This window comes from Mus caroli, chromosome 2 (assembly GCF_900094665.2).
Source record: "Mus caroli chromosome 2, CAROLI_EIJ_v1.1, whole genome shotgun sequence".
Classification (NCBI taxonomy): Eukaryota; Metazoa; Chordata; class Mammalia; order Rodentia; family Muridae; genus Mus; species Mus caroli.
This window is the reverse complement of record NC_034571.1, coordinates 106,358,640-106,378,087: the sequence shown is the minus strand read 5'-3', so window position 1 is coordinate 106,378,087 and position 19,448 is coordinate 106,358,640. Positions and strand designations below refer to the sequence as shown.

General features: G+C 43.3%; 1 protein-coding gene across 5 annotated transcripts in view; it reads right to left on the bottom strand.

Annotated features, from left to right (window-relative positions):
• The window catches only part of Fmn1 (formin 1), a 371,650-nt gene that overhangs the window by 256,544 nt on the left and 95,658 nt on the right, over positions 1-19,448 (bottom strand). For 3 of the 5 annotated variants that reach the window (XM_029474561.1, XM_029474562.1, XM_029474563.1), the window contains exon 3: positions 14,583-14,758. The exons of 1 other annotated variant lie outside the window; for it this stretch is intronic. In XM_029474561.1, coding sequence (XP_029330421.1) covers positions 14,583-14,758 — 176 coding nt within the window. Of the gene's footprint in view, positions 1-1,377; positions 3,466-14,582; positions 14,759-19,448 lie in introns of those variants that run through there. One more of the 5 variants, XM_021149458.2, reaches the window with a different exon arrangement.

Sequence of the window (19,448 nt, the reverse complement as noted above, 5' to 3'; positions counted from 1 at the left end):
TGTTATTCAGCTATTTTAAAGGGCATGCGCAAACTCTGAACTGCAGAAACAAAAGGAAAAGCATTATCATCTGGCACACTTATAGGACTGTTTACAACTGCAGTCCAAACAAACTACATACAATGAGGCCTAAGTCTGCATTTCTCATGAACAGTAGCAACAATTGAAGACACACTTCTCTGAGCATTCCACACTAATTTTGACTCTTTCCTACTACAAAATAAAAGAGATTGGCTCCATGCTCAACTGTTTTGGGTTTTTTTGGGTTTTTTGTTTTGTTTGGTTTGGTTTTGGTTTTGGTTTTTCAAGACAAGGTTTTTCTGTATAGCCCTGGCTGTCCTGAAACTCACTTTGTAGACCAGGCTGGCCTCAAACTCAGAAATCCGCCTGCCTCTGCCTTCCAAGTGCTGGTATTAAAGGCGTGCACCACCACTGCCCGGCTTGTTTTTTTTTTTTGTTGTTTTGTTTTTTTAAGGAGTTGAATTTTGCAGCTAGAATGCTATGCTGTGTTTAGATTTAACTACAATCTATGGTAACTGTTCTACAGGCTTTAATTTTTAATAGCTTAATTAAATATACAAGCAGACAAGATAATCCTATCCTGAATTGATGTTTGACAAGAAATTCTATCCACTGTTCCCAAGAACTTTCAATGTCAAACACTCCCTGGTCATTATAAATTAACTTTGAATTTCTTTGAATAATCACATCGTTTACTTGCTAGATTCTCTTTGTGCTCTGGTTTCATTTACTCTTTCCATAGGGGTTAGGGCTGGATACTTCTTTTTGCATATGGGAAGACAGGCTCAGAAATTATCAAGGTCACCCTGCCATATATGGCAGAGTTGGTATTAAAAACCAGCGCTCATTCTAAATTCAGTACTCAACCAGGAAGCTATATAAACAACACAAGGCATTTCAGTTATATCATAAACTCACATTTTGCTAGATGGTGCACTTTCAAAGGAGAGGCTAGTGTTCACAGGTGTGTGACTGAATGGTAAAGAAACCCCTATAAATCTGGACTATACTTACACATTGCAGCACTTCACTACGTTGCTAATGCTTTATAAGCACAGTGACCACGGATGCTTAAACTCGGGGTGCACATTTTCCCTTCCTTCCCATACATCCATACATAGATCACACTTAATTACATTCAAGAAAAACAGAAGAGAAGTACTTCTGTCCAATTTAGTACTCTTTTGCAAGACATTTAATATCATAATTCAATTTTTTTTTCTTTTTCTTTTTTTTTTTAACCAAGGGAGTATAATAATGATGACAGGCTACTAAGAGCATTTTAACAGGAAACCTGGAAAGAAAGAAAAACTTATAGCATAGTCTATGGCAAATACAGAATCCAATTCTACATACGCTTTTGGGATCAGACGGGTTATCTGCCGGCCGAGACTTGGACCTCTCGAACACAGCGCGTAGTGATTCCTTCTCATGCTTCATCTTTCGCTTAAGAGCTTCCAGCTCAGAGGTGTCAGCTGTGCTCCCCTTTTTGGGGGGACGGATGAATAAGGACTTAAATGCCTCCAAGGCAGTCTCTGGTGTTCTTGCCTTCACCTGGCCACCCTGGACGTGGGCATCTCCGGGGCTCTTGTGGCTCTCCTGGTCAGTACTGTAACCCATCTCATCCGCACCATGAAACTCGGGGTCTGCTTCCTTCTGTTCGGTCCTTGGCATGTCAATGTTGAGCAGCTGAGATAGCTGTTCCAGGAGAGTGGGAGTGGCCTTCAGATCAGTTGCTCTACCTGGGCTCTTCACTGTCTGTGGGCCTCCCTGTCCCAGAGACTTCTGAACACGCTGGGTCAACTTGAGCAAAGCCAGGTCCCCGTCCTTGGGTTTGATTTCAGTGATGGTCTCCCCTGCCTCTGCAGTAGCCCCCTTCTTCAGCACACGGAGCCCACTGAAGAAAGCTGGTAGCTGGAAGGGCTTCTCTCCCGGAGCTTCTCTTTTAGAAACAGTGCTCTCAAGGGCACCTACAGTCTGGTCTGTTGCAGAGGGTGGGATTTGAGACCCTTCTTCTGCAGCCTGGTCCTGCCTGGGGCTGTGCTCTGCCGGATGGCTACCATCACCACCAGGTTCCAGTCTGCTACTTGTCTCAGGAAAAGTTCTCTGAGACTCTTCAGCACAGAGTTCTGTATCATCAGTGTTCCCAGTGTCTGTATTTTCTTCGGAATCCCCTGCTCTGTCTTTGGGCTCTTGAGAAGGTTCACATAAAACAGCAGTGGTGGGCTTTTGGATATCCAGGCCGCTTTCTTCTTCTGCCTCCTGGTCTCCATCTTCAGAGTCAGAATCACTGGTGGTGTGAACCAGGGTCCCACGGACCCAAATGACTTCCTCATTGTCCACGCTCACCGTGGCAGGCGAAAGCTCATAACCAGAGGAAGAGGTGTTTGATCTGCCTTTCCCCTGACTTCCCTCATATCCTGTCTCCGTCCTTGCTGACTTTCCATCATTTTTAAGATCAGGTGGAACGGGAGCCTCTACCTGTGGCTGATCTGAGCCTTTGCTGGGATCACCTCGCTCAGGAGTGGAATCCCCCTCTAAATTGCGAAATGCCTTCAGCACAGCATCTTCCTCTTCAGGCTCCAAGGAGTCCAATTTACTTGTAAATCCAAACAGGGATTTCATAGAGAATTTACTCAGGATCGACTGAGCCATCTCAAGTCCGGCTTCGGATTTGTCTGGTTCCAGCACATCTCTGCTCCTGAGAGAGTTACCAACCTCTTCCATGTCCCCGCAGTGCCCTTGACACAAGTTCTGCCTTGTGTTACCTGCCCTGCTCTCTCAGTTTATCCGCTCCATCTGCTCTTGACTTACAGGACAGGGAGCGACAGGACCGGGGAGGGAGCCAGGCTTTCAGCAGCTCAGAGAACACACTTGGTCTCTTTCAGGTCACAGACGTCCTCCCTTCCGGTTTGCTTGATGCCGGCGTGCCCAGGGCAACTTGTTAAGGCTGGGCAAAGCTATGGCCCAAAGCAGCTGGGGCTGCACACCTTACTACACATGGGCAGGTAGGCTGATCTTCTGGACTTCCGTATTTACTCCCCAGGACAAAAGGCTTTTTGTCACAGGCAAAGTCAGCCTGTCCCGTAATCCCAGCCCAGGACTTCAGGAGGAGCTCCGCCCCAGAGCCTACGATTCTCCTGGTCACATTCAACTTCCTCATTGGTGAGCAAGTTGAGGTTTTTAAAAGTGCTGAGCCGGCAAGCTAGTCCGGACAGCCCTGAACCACCCCCTGGTGCAGCCCAAGAGATTCCAAAGTGAATCAGCAGAAAATGACCGAAGTGAGCTCTCTTTTCCATCCGACGGTAATCAAAGGCCCGGGCCAGCGAGGCCCTAAACCCAGCAATTTGCCCACATCAACAGCCTCTTAGAAACCCTTAATCAAAGACCGGAAGTAAAGAAAAAAGATCCCCTCAGAGTGCCCACATCTCTGAGAGCAGTTAATTTACTACCCTTGGAATGTCTTTTGTTTTTAAATGCTTTCCTTCAGCTGGCAGGTTTCATCTGGAATGCAGATTTTCTCTGACTGCTGGGAAGGAAAACCAACTAGACTGGTTTCAAGTTACGGCTGCTTTAGCTCTGCCCTGCCTGGGTGTTCTACAAACAGGTACTTAGACAAGCACGCCCACCGCACCCAGTGTCCACCTACGAAAGGGCAGCAAAATAAACAGCCCCAGCCCTGTAGGAGTGATGACTGTCTTGGGCTGTGGACCAACCTCAGGTTTCTTTCTGTTCCACAGTGGTGACTCCCTCTGTGAGTTAGGAATCCTGGTGGAGGGGTTCTAGTCTGCTTTGGTGCTGCAACCAAATTAAATGGACCTGGTACACTGGCACGGCATGATTTTAGCACGACAAACCCACCTTCTCAGACAGCCATTCGCCGGAGATCCCCAATGATCTATATTTCTCTAAAGGTCTAAAATATCTATCAGTCTGGCTGGCCTCCACTGCCTATTTTGTTCAAAACAGACAAAAAAAAAAAAAAAGAAAGAAAAGAAAAGAAACCCAGCACAGGTTAGATGAAATGCCATTCTGATTACACGCTGCAGCCCGGGAAGTCTGAGGATATGGGATAGGGCAATCAAAAGATGCCCAGTTACCTGTAGGGCAGCTTCCTGTCAAACCCAGAGGTCTGAGGAATTCTGGTTGCAGTAATGCATTTTTAACAATGTANGACTGCAAAAAAAAAAAAAAAAAAAAAAAAAAAAAAAAAAAAAAAAGGAAAATGCAAATAAAGGAGGTATCTAGTCCACCAACCCTTACAGGAAATTACAAACCCTACGTTCCTACGCTGATGTTTTGGGAGTACTAGGAAACGTGACCTTAACTGGTGCTAGCTCAGTCTGCAGATGGTGTGCCCGGCAAGGACGAGCAAAACAACAAAATTAAACAAAGCAAAGTAAATACCAGGGCAGGGCAAAATGAAAAGAGAAAGAAAATGAGAGAGAGAGAGAGAGAGAGAGAGAGAGAGAGAGAGAGAGATATCTGTTGGTGGCATTTATATCTCTGAGTAAAGCTTCCTCTCTAGAGGAAATGCCCACTGATAAAAATCTGTCTTCTCTGAGGCTGTGGAAAGAAGGGATCGCCACTTCAGTTTCGTGAGCTACACTCACAGATCACAGGACTAAGGAGGAAGACACAGGGTTGTGTACTTGGCATTTCCCTTCTCTCGGAGGATGGCTCATTTGTTCAGATACTTATCCAGAGTAAGTTTTCGGGCATCTTAACAGACTTGGGCAAAAATATACGCTGGAAGGGCTGGTTAGTCCCTCTACCATGTAGAGTCTACATCACAGCTCAGGGCAGACTTACAGGGCTCCAGCATCGCCCTCATTATCCGCAGGTGCCAACACAGATTCATAGAAAACGGACCGGGAGATTGTTGCGTTGACAGTCTTTTGCTTTAGAAGGTAAGGCTTTATTGGACTTATTTTAAATTAAGAAATCAAAGTCAAGAGGAGGTAACTGAGTAGAGCTGCACAGAGTAGCAGGTAGGAATGGATACAGTAATAATCTAGAATTGAGCATTTGCCATGTGCCCAAGCACTGTATTAAATGCTTTGCATATACTAAGCCAATAGACATAGACAGCCGCTTTAGCTTGGAACTTATTCTAAGTCTCTCCTGCTAGAAAACTAAGATACAAAAGGATGAAATAACCTCTGTTACCAGGGGTAATGAGCTTGGGAGCAGGATTTGACTCTAGGGTGCACTTAAGCATCCTCTAGAACTCAGAAGCAGGCTTCCTGCTGTCACAGGACACCACACACTTATTGGGATCTCAGGACCAATTTCTCCTCTGGGAAGCCACAGAGATGCAGTTCAAAGAACTTACTGACAAAGAATGACTATGCGTTTTCATTGTAGGAAGTTTATGACAAAATATTCCAATATTCATTTATTTAAATGTAATTCAACTAATTCATTTGGAACAAATTAAAACAAAAACTCAGAAATGAAGGGAAAAATGAGAGAAACTCCCAGCAGCAGACTTTCTAACAGAGGAAAATGAATTGTCCTTGTCTAGAAGCTTTCTTTGTAGGTCGTGGCCGAAGCTGGACAGAGGGTGGAGGAATCTCTACTGACATTAGTTAATTTTCTTCCTTTTCAAGGACTAAGGCAAAGGTGAGCCTAGACTCACTATGCCCGTCCCCATGGCCCAATCAAGGCCTGTTCATGGGCTGCCCAACCAGGCATGGGAAGGTGAAGCCTCCCTCCGCCCATTCCTGACTCCAGCTTTGACCTTAGCCGTCTGCTAGCTCTTAGGTACTTAGCCAACATTACTACCTTTGGATTTTGCAAATGTTTCATGGCTGTCAATTATGTTAGACTTTTTTTTTTTTTGTTCTCTTATTTACATGACCAGCTTGTAGCTCTACCATAAGCAGAGAGTTAACTCTAACCTAGATACTAAGGTATATCTGCAGTCTTGGTTAGTTCATATTTAGCTTCTTATCTATAGAGTGATCTGAGGTGGTCTCCTAGCAGGAAGCTTCTAGTTAGAAGCTGTTTTTCCTTACACTGAGTCTGTCACAATCAGCCACACTAGGAGCAAGGATCTACAAAATGACAATAGTGCTTTGTATTCATTCCTCAAGAGCATCACAGGGGGCTGCTAGCCCACTTCCAGTGGCCCAGAACTTTTTCTCTTCTCTTCTTCTTTCTGGCCTAGCATAGTTATCTCAGACCCAACTACAAGACCTCTTCTTATTCTCCTACTTCAGCTGTCATGTTAACTTTTAATCTTCCTTTTATCTCCAGTCTCTGTTCTCACAATTACTTATATCATCAACCTGCACTGTCTATGATGGGCCTCTTTCCATTACAAAGTACAGAGAACAATCTGTCTCCTATATCACGGTGAATGAAGATAGAATACTGGGCGAAGGTGGGTTGTACTGAGTCCAGGGAGTGTCTTTTCGTTTGTCAAATGCAATGGGATGCAATATTTGGGAGAGCAGAAGAAATGACATCTAAAATTATAAAATTTCATCTAATAGGCTCATAGGGTAATGGGAGGACATGGGTAAATCTGAGGCGGAATTTGAACCTTGGAAAGTCATACATCTCTACCTCATTTTTAAAGATGGAGATGCGGAAAGCCAAGAGGCGTTAACAGCTGCTATCCGCCGATCCCTCCCAAATGGCAAATCTAGAAGGGAAAAGAGATTCCCTGCCTTCTACCTGCCCTGCAGCACATCGACCAATGCTAGACCAGAAAACCTTACCCTGACTTTCCACATCCTTTAACTTCTTACTTCTAATTAATTCAGAGCCATGTGAACTAAGCCTGAGAGAACACAACACGTAAATTAATCCCAAGACCTCCATAGGCTTCTAGGCTTGAAACATCTGTGCCTCCTATGCCTCACTAACTTATACCAGCCCCAAATAATAGCCATCAATTATTTTTGCTAACGAGTTGAACAAAATAAGGCCCTATAGCCAGATGGTAATGACCCAAGTCTTTAAGTCCAGCCCTTGAGAGGGAGAAGCAGGCAGATTTCTTGAGTTTGAGGCCAGCCTGATCTACAAAGCAAGTTCCAGGATAGCCAGGGCCACACAGAGAAAGCCTGTCTCGATGAACAAAACATAAAAGAAACAAACAATAACCAAGCTACCTACTTTATGAGGGTGAGTCCCAGTGATAAAGGCCTTTTTCTGTTGAACAGTATAAAATAGTTGTAAGACTGCTTCCACCATGGAAACGGGTTAAATATGGACAACAATGTAAAAGAATTTAAAAGGAGAATGGTGAAGTTGGACGTGCTGTGGACCTTGAAGAGAGCAGAGTGAGCATGATATTTCCGTGAGCAAGGGCTGTGTGCAGTGTTAAACATGACTCTGGTTCTTAGGCCCCATGCAGGCTTGGCCCCTCCAAACTTGCTCCTGGACAAATGGCATAGATTCCCATTGCTGCTGCTCTGTTGCCTGGAGACTGATGTAACAACCGTACCTGTGTTATGTTGATGGTGAGGATTACTTGAGCAACTGGATGTGTGTGATATTTCTTCTATGCCTGGACATAGGACTTCATGAGTACTGCTTGCATGGCCAGAGGACTTCCTGAGTACTGCAGGCTTTCAGGGGAAAGAAACAACTTTCTTACAGATGTCAACCCATATCTAACAGACACGATTTTGTTTTGGTTTTTTGTTTTTGTCAGTCGGAAACAGATATTTACTGATGAACTGACAGTCCAAGCAGGTAGTTGTTCCCTCCCAAGTTCCCATAACCCATGCATTTGGAAACAGGGACTAAAGATCTCCCAAGTCACTGTATCATCCACACTGCAAGTGAATTGGACTCCAAAGTCAGTTCTTTGGAGGGATTCCTTGGAGTGTTTCTGGGCCATTGCTTCCAGGGTTGGATTTTCCATCTCTTTCACCTTCATAGGGTGACTAGTGTGAGGTTTTCTCAGGTGACGACTCTGCACAAGGTCACTAGGTTCACCCTATTCTTTGATACATTTCCTGGTCCAAGATGTCTTTTAAACCAGCTCACCCATTTTGCGGATGGAATGGTCTGTAGATCAGGGATGTCTTTGCACTCCTCCCTCAAATGCCTGCTGAGGCACACTGATGGCAACCCTGCGAGGACGTCTGCGATTGCCCATCCTAGCCATAAGAGAGAGCACTGTTCTTGCTCTTTGTCTTCTATTCAGTTTATTAGACTTCCCAGTGATTTACTCGTACAAATGTGAAAAGTAAGATCGCGTTGGCCATTACAAGGCTGGTGGGGTTCTTACTATCAAATATTTCTGAGTCTGGATTCCTCCAGCCAGTGTCAAAGCTTATCTGGGAAGGGGACTCACAATGAATGACAAATAAAAAAGTGGAAACAGAAAATCTGTGACTCCACTTGTGTGGCTGGTGAGAGGCACAGCTACTAAGGTACAGAATTTTGTGGGTCACGTTTCTGAAGGATATTGGGGGATTTCCAAAGCAAAGAGAGAAACTTTGTTGTGCCACAGGGACAAGTACGGTAGAAGGCATGGAATCTGTGGAGAAACTACTTCAAAGTTGCTTCTGGTAAAAGTTACCAAGATGGCCTGGAATGTAATGAACAAGGTCGGCCTCATGCAGCGTCTCTTCTCTCTTCTCTTCCTTCCCTGGCAGCAATGCCAGACAGCTCTTTGCCACTACAACCAGGTATCTGTGTGATTCTTATATTACTTGTCTAAGCATATACAATCATTGAGCTCATTAGGATATTTTCATACATGTGCATCACTGTTTTTTTATTTATATCTGTCTCTTTCAACTCATAATCTCCTGCTCCCCAGGAGAGCCCCGCCCCCTATACTTCTGCTTTGCATGACCTTGAGAGCTAGATTTAACATTTTGGAAAAACTCTAGTTTCTGCATGTGAGAGAAAAACTTGGAATACTTGCCTTTTCTTTTCATCATTCTCTAGTTATCTTGAAAATTAGTTCAACTTCAAAACTCTTAAGTCTCCCACCCAAATCCTGTGTCTGTCTGTGTGTGTGTGTATGTTTTACTTAAAGGAATAAATTGAAAGGGCTAGGGAAGATGAAGACATGCCTAAAACAAAATGAAGATGGGTATGTGGTGGTATGTACCAATAATCCCAGCGCTTGAGAGGTGGAGCCAAAAGAAAGTTTGAGAGAAGCCTGGGCTACTCAGTGAGTTCAAAGCCAGCCTGGGTTGCATACAGAGTTCCTGTCTCAAATAAAAACCAAGTACTGGGAAGGATGCTTGCTTGTTTAGTGGGCAAGACTCTAGATTCAATCCCCAACAAAACAAAACAGGGAGGGGGAAAGAGGAAAGGAGGAAAAGGCAAATAGATAAGAAAAGCATTCACCAAGGCAGAAGGTAGAGACAGCCAATGTTTCTGGATGCCACTGAGGTCCTATGTAAGCATTATACACAATGGGCTCTTTAAGTAATTTTTCATATGCCTAAATTTGCCCCACAAAGCTATGAGAAAAGTATTATTAGCCTTATTTTTTTTTTTAGATTATCTCTGTTCAGTGCAAGTTGTACAATAAAGGAAATATTCTATCTCTTGCCCTCTGAAACAGTCAATAGTGGTTCCATTCCTGTGGTCTCTATGCACCTAAAACATGGCCAGTGACGAAGAAATGAAGTGCTTAATATGATTTCATTGGAATTCATTTAACAGACCCATCTGCTAAGCAAACACTTTACTGGCCACTGCTATTGATGTTATAGGGCATTTAAAAGAAATTAGGTCAAGTCTGCGATTAGACACCCAAGAAATGGCAAGGCAAGGTTTTGTACTGGATCCATCTAATTATAAGTGTTTCCTATTTGGTAGTGTTTTTAAATCGTGTAGTAGCTTTCTTTTCTGTTGAAACACTGAAAGGGAGGCAGAGATCACTTAAAAAAAAAAACTTCTGTTTTCATGCCTTTAGTTTGGTAATTTGATGCTGCTCTGTGTTTCATGCTGTACCAGCTACTGTTTTGTTCCCTTGACACTGCTGGAGTCATTTGAGAAGAGGAACTTGGAGGTGGTTTGAATAAGAATGGCCCCCATAAGCTCACAGATTCATTGCTTGGTCACCAGAGAGTGGTACTGTTTGAAGGGATTAGGAGGTACAGCCTTGTTGGAGAAGGTTTGGCCTTGTTGGAGGAAGTGTGTCACTGGGGTGGGCCTGAGCCCAAACCCAGTGGTTCCCTCTCTTCCTGTTACCTGTGGATCCCCATGTAGAATTCCCATCTCCTTCTATAGTACCAGGTCGGCTTACAAGCTGCCACCATGCTGATAATGATCTAATCTGTCAAATTGTAAACAGGCCCCAGTTAAATGCTTTCCTTTAAAAGAGTTGCCATGGTTATGTATCTCTTGACAGCAATAGTAACTCTAAGACAAACCTCAATTAAAACAGAAAAAATAAAGCCTCTATCAGATGCCCTGTGGCAAGCCTATGGTGTATGTTCTTGATTAATGATTGATGAGGGAGGACCCCGTCCACTGTGGGTTTCATTACACCTGGGCAGGTAGAACAAGCAAATAAGTAGCATCCTTCCATGGTCTCTACTTAAGTTTATGCCTGCAGGTTCCTGCCTTGAGTTTCTGCCCTGACTTCCCTCTGTGGTAGACTATGATTGGGCTGTGGAAGCCAAAATACAAACCCGTTTCTCCCCAAGCTGCTTTTGGTCATGGTATTTTATCAAGGAAACTAAGATGCTTTTAGTAACTAAACAATGAGTGTCCAGCTGGGTGGAAGGATTGGAGTAATCCAGACTAATGCCAGGCTTTACTATGATTAACAGAGGCTAAACTCCCAGCAGTTACTAAACGTTCCAGCTGCCATCCTTACATACAACTGAGAGTCAGCACAGCCACAGGAAAAGGCTCAGGAAACCTATAATCTAAAGCTAACAGCAGAAATCACGTTTACTGGCCCAGACAGTGCTGGCCCAGTGTATAACGCTGATCAAACGACTGCCTGATAATATATTCTTCCCTGTCCCTAGGTTTTGTAATGGATCTGAAATGCCTTGGCTCATGAGTCTCTTGGTCCCTTATGAAGCAGTGCTCAGAGGGGTTTAGGGAGGTGACCAGATCCAGAGGGTTCTAACTTCATCAATGGATTAATCTATTCAAAGGTTCATAGTGTGATGGGGCATTCGACAGTGGTGAAAACATAAGAGTTGGGGCCTAGATGGAGGAAGTGGGTCACTAGGCCATGCCTCAGGACATTTTGCTCCTTCCTGCACTGGCTAGTTTTATGCCAACTTGATGAAAGCCAGAATCATCCGAGAGGAGGGAGCCTCAACTGAGACAATATCTCTGTAAGATGGGGCTGTAGGCAAGCTGCAAGGTATAGGGTATTTTCCTTATTAGTGGTTGATGGAGAAGACCTAGCCCCTTGTGCATTATCCCATCCCTGAGCTGGGGGGTCCTGGATTCTATAAGAAAGTAGACTGAGCAAGCCACCGGGAGCAAGCCTTTAAGCAACACCATGGCCTCTGCATCAGCTCCTGCCTCCAGGTTCCTCCCCTTCTAGAGTTCCTACCCTCACTGCTTTTGATGATGAACTGTTCTATGGAACTGTGAATGAGACAGACCCTTTCCTCCCCAAGTTGCCATGGGTCATGCTGTTTTACCACATTAGTGACCCTGGCTAAGACTCTGCCTGTATGTCTCTATGCCTACCTCCCTCTCTGACTAATGTGGGAAGTTGAACAGCCTGGCTTGGCCATGTATTCCCTGACATAACAGTCTACCTTATCACATACCTAAAGTAATGGAGCAAGCTGATCCCCCAAACTGACATCTCAGAAACCCTTAGTGGACGATACGTTTGATTTATGTCAGTGATCTTAACGGAAACCTGCTGAGCACAGTATCTAAGTCTCAGCCCCACTTCCCCCAGCCCAGAAAGACCTTTGGTGTGTTTGTTACTACAAGGCACACTCACAATTTTCTAAGTTGGAGAATATTTTGAGTGGAAGCCTCAATTAGAATAACAATATCATCTCTAAGACTCAAGCCACACTGTCTGAGAAAGGGGGAAACCTAAATGGAAGAGAGAAAACCCAGAGTCCAGAGGGTAGCAAAGTTATATAATTAATGAAAAACCAGGAGGCATGTAAATATGCTTTATTTTTATTATATATCCATATAGGTAGGATATAAATATGTATTTAGATAGATATATTTTGTTCATATTCTCAGGAAAAAAATTTCCTTTCTATGTAGTAATACTATCAAAAGCACCAGGACACTTGTAGGGAATAGGAATTTATAATCAGGAAATGGTCCTAAATGTTGAGGGGCACAAAAAGATACTATTCCAAAACTGAAAAAGTTCAGCACTCAATAATGAGCAGATGACGAAAGTCGAGCATGCTCTTGATATCACACAATCACTGAAAGCTTATCTGTTAAGACTTTGAAAGAGCCCGGGTAAGCCAGGAAGAAATGAAGTTGTAAAATGCAGTATTCCTGATATATAATATACATATATATGTATACACACACACGCATATATCCTCAGAGAAAACAAGCATGAACAGTGAAAAAAGAAAGTGAAATTTATTAACATTTCACAGGGGTGTCATTGGGCTGAGATGATGGTTATTTCTGAGCCCCCACAAGTACCCTCTATATCTCAAATAATTTTCACGGACTGTGTATGATTTCTGTAATTGTAAAACATTAAGCAAAGACATAATTTCATTTACATAGAAAAAAAGAAAACCAGGATGGTATGGTTTATTGTACTTCAAAACAACAAACAAACAAACAACCCAAGACTACAATCATGCAAGGAAAATGAAGTAGCTTTTCAAAGTCCATCTGGGCACTGTTAGCCTCCAGGCAGGCTGCCTATGATTTGCTGTGTCCTGGGCAGCTTAAAATAATTTGCCAGTAGATGTCACTGTTGCACTTAAGTGAGTCCATCCAGGCTTTGACTTTGCAAGTAAGGAATCTCCCTCCCCCTCTCCCCCTCTCCTCCTCTCCCCGTCCCCTCCCTCCCCCTCTCTTCCTCCCATTTATGTGTGTGAGGTGTGTGTGAGAAAGAGTGTGTGCGTGTCCATGCATGGATGGTTGTAGGGGTGTAGGTGTGTGTGTGTGTAGGTGTGTGTGTGTGTGTTTTGGTTGCATGTACTTGTGGAGGCCAAAAGAACATTATATTCACTGGAGCTGGGGTTAGGTTGTTGTGAGCTGCCACATGGTTACTAGGAGCTGGACCCAGCAAGCACTCTCAACCACTGAGACAGCTCCCCAACCCTTCAAACCCCTTTTTATGAAAACCAATGTCAAATGTCTTTCTGAAATGACTACAGGAACTATTATTGTATGGCTATGAAAAAAAAACAGTTCTACTCAATGGTTACTGCCATCTAAAATTGGCAGATCTAATGCGCTCCTATGAAAATTTACAATGTTACCTAGATGACCGTAGGCCTAACTCACACACAATGAAAGGAAATAAAACTTGAGACCTGTGATTCATGTCAAATAGCCCAAAGAGTTGTTTGTGAGCTTTGAAACCTGGGGCTGAGAACATAGCAGAACAGACCAGGACATGCCCGGGCAGGCCCAGCACCTCCCTATCTCCCACCCTTCTGACCTAAGTTAAATGTTAACAGGCTGCTGATGTTTAAATGGACCAAACATGTGAAACCGTGCCAATTCCTCCCCCAGCCCCACTCCTTTTCTATAAAAACCCCTAGTTTCCAAGCCTCATGGTCGAATCCACTGTCTCCTGTGTGAGATACAGAGCTCCACCATTAAACTACCTCGTGTTGTTACATCAAGGTGTTGTGTTCTGTTCGTGATTTTTGGGTGCACGCCGAATCGGGAGTTGAGTGGGGGTTTTCCCCACTAGGTTCTTTCAACTGCATGTGTAGTTTCAGATCAGAATATAACAAAGCAGAGAACAAGAGATTGTGGATGGGCATCAAAATTAAAGCAAAATAGAAAAGGCCACAGGGAGCTGTGGGGAAAAGAGGGCAGTGAAAGATGGCATGGTTTGGTCAACACTTATCAGACCATCTAACACTGCAAGTGGCTAGCCCTGCCCAATGCTTTGTCCTGGAGCGTCAATGCTTCTGTGTCCGTGGATGTGTGAATGGATGAGAAAGGAGAAGCCTATGTTTTTAAATGGGTCATCCTGCATTTGGCAGGCTTCCCATCGACTTGTTGGACTGTTATTTGAGCAGCTGGAGAGAAAGAGACGTTTATAGGTGTGCAATGAAGACAGGTGACTTGGGTTTCACTGGAAAGCACGGGGCATATCTGTCAGCTAGCATATGTTATTCATAAATTTTTAGTACAATGATATTAAGTGACGAGCAGCAAATGGGTTTCTTCCCACTGGGAGGCTTAGGCATCACAGCTAATGAGAGAGAATTCTGCAACACGATAGACACAGTCACCTTCTTGCACACAGATTCTGCCTTGGTTTGCGGTAGTCCACTGATTTTTTTTTCCCAAACAGTGATCCACATACAAAATATAGCCTCAGCAACTTTACATATAAAATTTACATAACATCCATATTAAATGAGCCTCTGCAGACCACAAAGACTTACAGGATAAGCATAAAGATTTCCACTTACGTTGAGATCCAAGTACAATTCGCTTCTACTTGTCTTCTCTTTCTCTTCATGGAGCAGAAATGGACAGGGTGGTCCGGCTCTGTAACCCGGGACCCAAACCCCTCCATCCTTATTGGGAAGGTCTTTTGCCGTCTGCTCTTTGAAGTTGTCACAGGGAAAGCCTTCAGAGGCAATACCTAAGTGAACACAGGGAAGAGTGTCAAGGACACAGCAGGAAGATGAAATACAATGTTGTCAGCAAGTTTAGGGATTCTACAAGGCCCTCTCCACGTTCTGGCTTCGCTTTCTAGTATATACTTTTAGAGTTTGCTGTCCTTGAAAGGACTTTACCCATGAAGTCTTTGGAGGTCTTCAAGCATATACCCTCATCACTAAAATGTTGGTATCCTCACTCTTTTCTATGCTCTGAAGTCCCGTGTGCCAGCCCAGGCTGGGCAGCTTCTACTCACTCACCAGAGACTCAGAGGAGGGTTGGGGGAATAGGAGTATGGAGTTTTAGCTCTACCACTCAATGGTGTCACCCATGCCAAGGCACTAATGTATTTGCTCTTCTGGAACTGAAGTTGTGCCTTATTTCTAGGGACAGACTCATCGTGCACTGAACATATAGGTCCATGTCCATTTGATGATGAGGGAGCGCATGAATAATCCATTCGGGAATGACTTTTGTCATCTCCAGAATCATCAGCTAGCCTACTCTTACCTATTGTGTAAGGGTGACAATAGGGATATCTTCAAATTCTAACATAACCTAGAGTTGGGAAACACTGATGCTTCTTCCATTTTGGGGAGAGGGACTGAGGCACAGAGTTGCTAAGCAACAGTGTCAAATTCATAAAATCTACGAAGGAAAAAGCAATAGTTGGAAACCAGGCAGCTGAACACTAGAGGCTATGTTCTTAGAAACCATGTATATAGCCTCTGCCTGACATTCCTGAGATGGTAACATATATTCTGTGATAAGAAGGATGTCACGGTCAGAAAGACTATCCTTTGGTGTTTCTCAGTTAATGTCAGGTTATTGAAGAAGTTGAAATGCCCCTTAGTGAAAAAAAAAAAAAAAGCAAGTCCCCTAAACCTACAAATGGGAATTTCCCCAGACTTATTTGGTCATGGGCTCCATTTAAAAGGGCATGTGCTGAGCCAAATATGTTGTAAACTCTTAGCGCTCCACTGGAACGCAGTTTGGAAATATAGATTAGATCAATGCCAGACAAGCCTCCGAGGCACTCACATTCCTGGTCCTCTGAATTCCTGGTAAGCAACCTCAGCAAAACCTGAAGCAACCAGGTAGACACTCCAGACTTACGCTCAGTGTCTTTTGCAAGAGGGATTGCTGGCTATGTGATAGGGTGTTTATTATACATAATCCCTGTAAGAGAGGCGCTCTGGAAGTGATCCAAAGCCAGCTGATGGCCCTGCCATGCTGAAAACCAGACTCATTAGTAACTGGAGCTGAGACTCAGTGCACAAAGGGCTGGGAGGCAGCGTGCTTCTCTCTTATGAGAGTAGCACTTGAAGGGGCAGAGAAGTTGAGGACACTTAAGGTGTGAATTTCTGTTTGCTTGTTCAGTTCGGTCGGTTCATTGAGTTTTAATCACACTTCCAAGTGAAGGTGAGAGAGGTTGCCAAGCTTCAAAGCTGCAACTGTAATGTTTCAAAGGCTGTTCAAACACCACTTTCAGCCCCTGAGAAAAATGAGAGTCCAGGACCTCAGGAGTCTACTGTCATCTCTGCAAATGTAAGATGTCTGGAACTTGGGGACTTTTCTCCATAAGGACACAGTGCCTTAAGATGAGTCTCTGTCTACTTGAGGCCCCCCATATCTACTGTCTGCAGAAGATGCAGCCAGCTGTTCACCTGACCTTTGAATTAGGGAGTCATGTCCTGGGGAGTGCCCCTAACTCCTGTTCTCAAGGAGCAGCAGGTGAGAAATGGGGCAGGAAGCTAATGCTTAAAAGAACCCCAAAGCTCCTCCACAGACAACCCTGAAAGGAAATCATCACTGTGAAGACCCGAAGCTCATGAAGCTCTAGTGGAGGTGGGATGGCTCAGCCTTCCCCTAGAAACTTTCTGTCCCCTTCGTTAAGAAAGGAGGAGACAGACCCTCATAAAACTATGTAGGGCTCACTTCACGATGATGATGTCTCACTTCCTGAGTCTATGATTACCCACCAGACCCCTCACTTAGATCCCTACACTCTTTTCCTTTTGGCTATGGAGTAAATGCTGGCTTTGGATGAAGGTTAATGGACTAATGTAACTATAGAACACAAAATATAGATTACAAAATACATTGTACAGCACCCCAAGTAAGACGTTCATTTTATCAGAGGCATATTGTCTGGTGAGACTAGATTTATTATTACAGTATGAAGAGTGGTGTTCCCAGAAAAAACACACACGTACATATGTTCATGTGTCCACACATGCAAACACTCAAATACCTGCAGTGTCTAGCCAACACCACATTAATGAGGCGAGGCATAAAATCCAAGTCACTCTTCATACACAGTAAAAACAATAGAAAGTTTAAGCAGAAACAGTAAAAGATCATTTAATTCTGGAGTTGATTTTCATTTCAAAGGGCAAATTATTGATGCCTAGTATCTAACCAGACAATAGCCTATGAAGAAAACACGCAGAGAGACCATGACGCGTGGTAACTCCGACAAGGATCATTAGGACATGAAAGGACCAGAGGCAAGTACAGGTTACATGAGACTGTTATCTAAGAAGTTTGACAAACTAAGGACAAAGGACAAATTCAACTTTCCAAGAAAAATGAATAAATAAAAAATTTATAAAGTAATTTTAGAATACAAAATTTTAATAATATAAATACAAATGACTTGTAAGATAATATACATGACTATAGACTATATTTATTAAAATAGGGCATCTCTGTATTATTGTTTTCAGCCGAGTAAACAAAAAAGCAAAAAGTGATCTTGAAACAAATAAATCTGTCAGCACAGCCAACTGTCGTACAATTTCTAATTAACAGAGATTTTCAAGGTGTTAGATTTACATTTCTGAAACACCAAAAATCATCAACTTAATCAAATGTCTTTTTTCTTTAGTGTACATTATTAGTCTAATTTTATCAGGTTATTTATTAGTTGCTTTGTTTCTCAAAGGCACGTCAGCCCCTCTATTGATCACATATACACACAAAGGTTAATTTGACGGGCGATCATGGTTAATAGGACATACAGCACAGGTACACAGAGGGTAAGGTGGCTTACCTTTGAAAGTCTGTGCTTTCCCCAACCATTCAAATGATGAGCTGCACCTTGTTGATGCTAACCTACAACATCAGCCTGGGGGCTGCTGTCAGTAATCAAAACAGTGGGAGCAGACAGAAAGAAAAGGTAATTTGCCATTTACAATGGAGGCAGTATTCAAAATCCACCTTCCCCAGATGCAATCGGTCTCTCTGCCTGTGGCACACAGATTGCTATTTGATTTCTTTGCTCCCTCCTTGTGTGGCAGTGCGAGTTCTGAATCTTCCTCCTGTCTCTATGACTGCTATGAGAGCCAGTGTCTGGCTATGAAACCTGTTCTGGCTGAATGTGTGTGGGCAATGTGACAGCTCACAGCTCTGTACGTAATTATACACATCTATACCTATAGTTCTGGCAAACAGGCTCGTGGCTAGCTTCAGTCAGACTCAATGCTCTACAGTATCACACCTCAACTCCCAGTACCATCACTCCCACAGTGGTAAATGATAGCATGTAAATGAATTAGCAATGTGGATATAATTCTGAGGAAAAAAAATCTGTCACTCTATCCCACGAGAACAATGAGCAAGCACCACCAGATCATTACCACCATGAGATAGGACTGCGTCAGGAGGACGGGCTGTCTAAGTAGAAGGCGGCAGTTGGTCGACCAAGCAGCAGTATGGAGTGGGAAGCAGGTACAGCAGTTTGAGAAGCTACAGGGAAAGGATCAGAGCTACCAAATGAATAAAGTGTTTGGATATCTAAAATGCTATTTAACAAAATGAAACACTATTTAAAGCAGAAAGGGTTCTTGTATGTCTTTCCGTCCACCCATCCATTCTACAGATGAGGGAACTAACCCCGGGAAAATTTCAGTATTTCCAGCACACTTAGTGGCAAACCTTGGATGAAAATCCAGTTCCTAGAGAGAAGCCTCCTACAATACTTACCGAAGGACATTATTTATTACTAAACCACAGATGAGAATGTTGGGGGAACAGACAGAAGATGGTGGCGGTGGCTAAGACCATGGGCCTTTGACTGCTGAGCTCGACTCCTGGCTTCCTCTAACACTAACTGGCTAACCTTGAAGTATCAAACATCCTTACATCATCACTGCCTCACCAGGAAGAGTCAGATAATAAGGATAAGCCTGGTAATGAATTGGAATCCAAATTATTTTCTCCAAGGAAACTTCCTAGGCTGTGGGTGTGTGAACTGCATGAAAGATGTAAGTAAACCGTGGCTTAAGAATAATTAAATGCAATGGAAATAAATTAAATCTCACGTCTGTGAATGAAGGACAACTTTTTAATCAAAGAAGATAAAAAGAATAATTGAGCTCATAAGAATTTACTAAAGCATTCCAGTAAAGTAGATGCCAAGTCTTTTGAGCACCCAGAGTAGAAATCACATCATCTGATGTAATAGCTTCAGGTAAGTGTTTGATCAGCTCTGAAAAGAATAGATCCTCAGGGCTCTGCGTGGAGACACTAAAACCTTTCTTCACTGAAGATCAAATTCATGATCATAGAGCCCAGTAAGCCTATTTATTTATAGAAATGGCTTCCAAAGAAATATTATTTATAGAATTACATCAATATACACTAATGAGAATTAATTAACTCTCTCATAT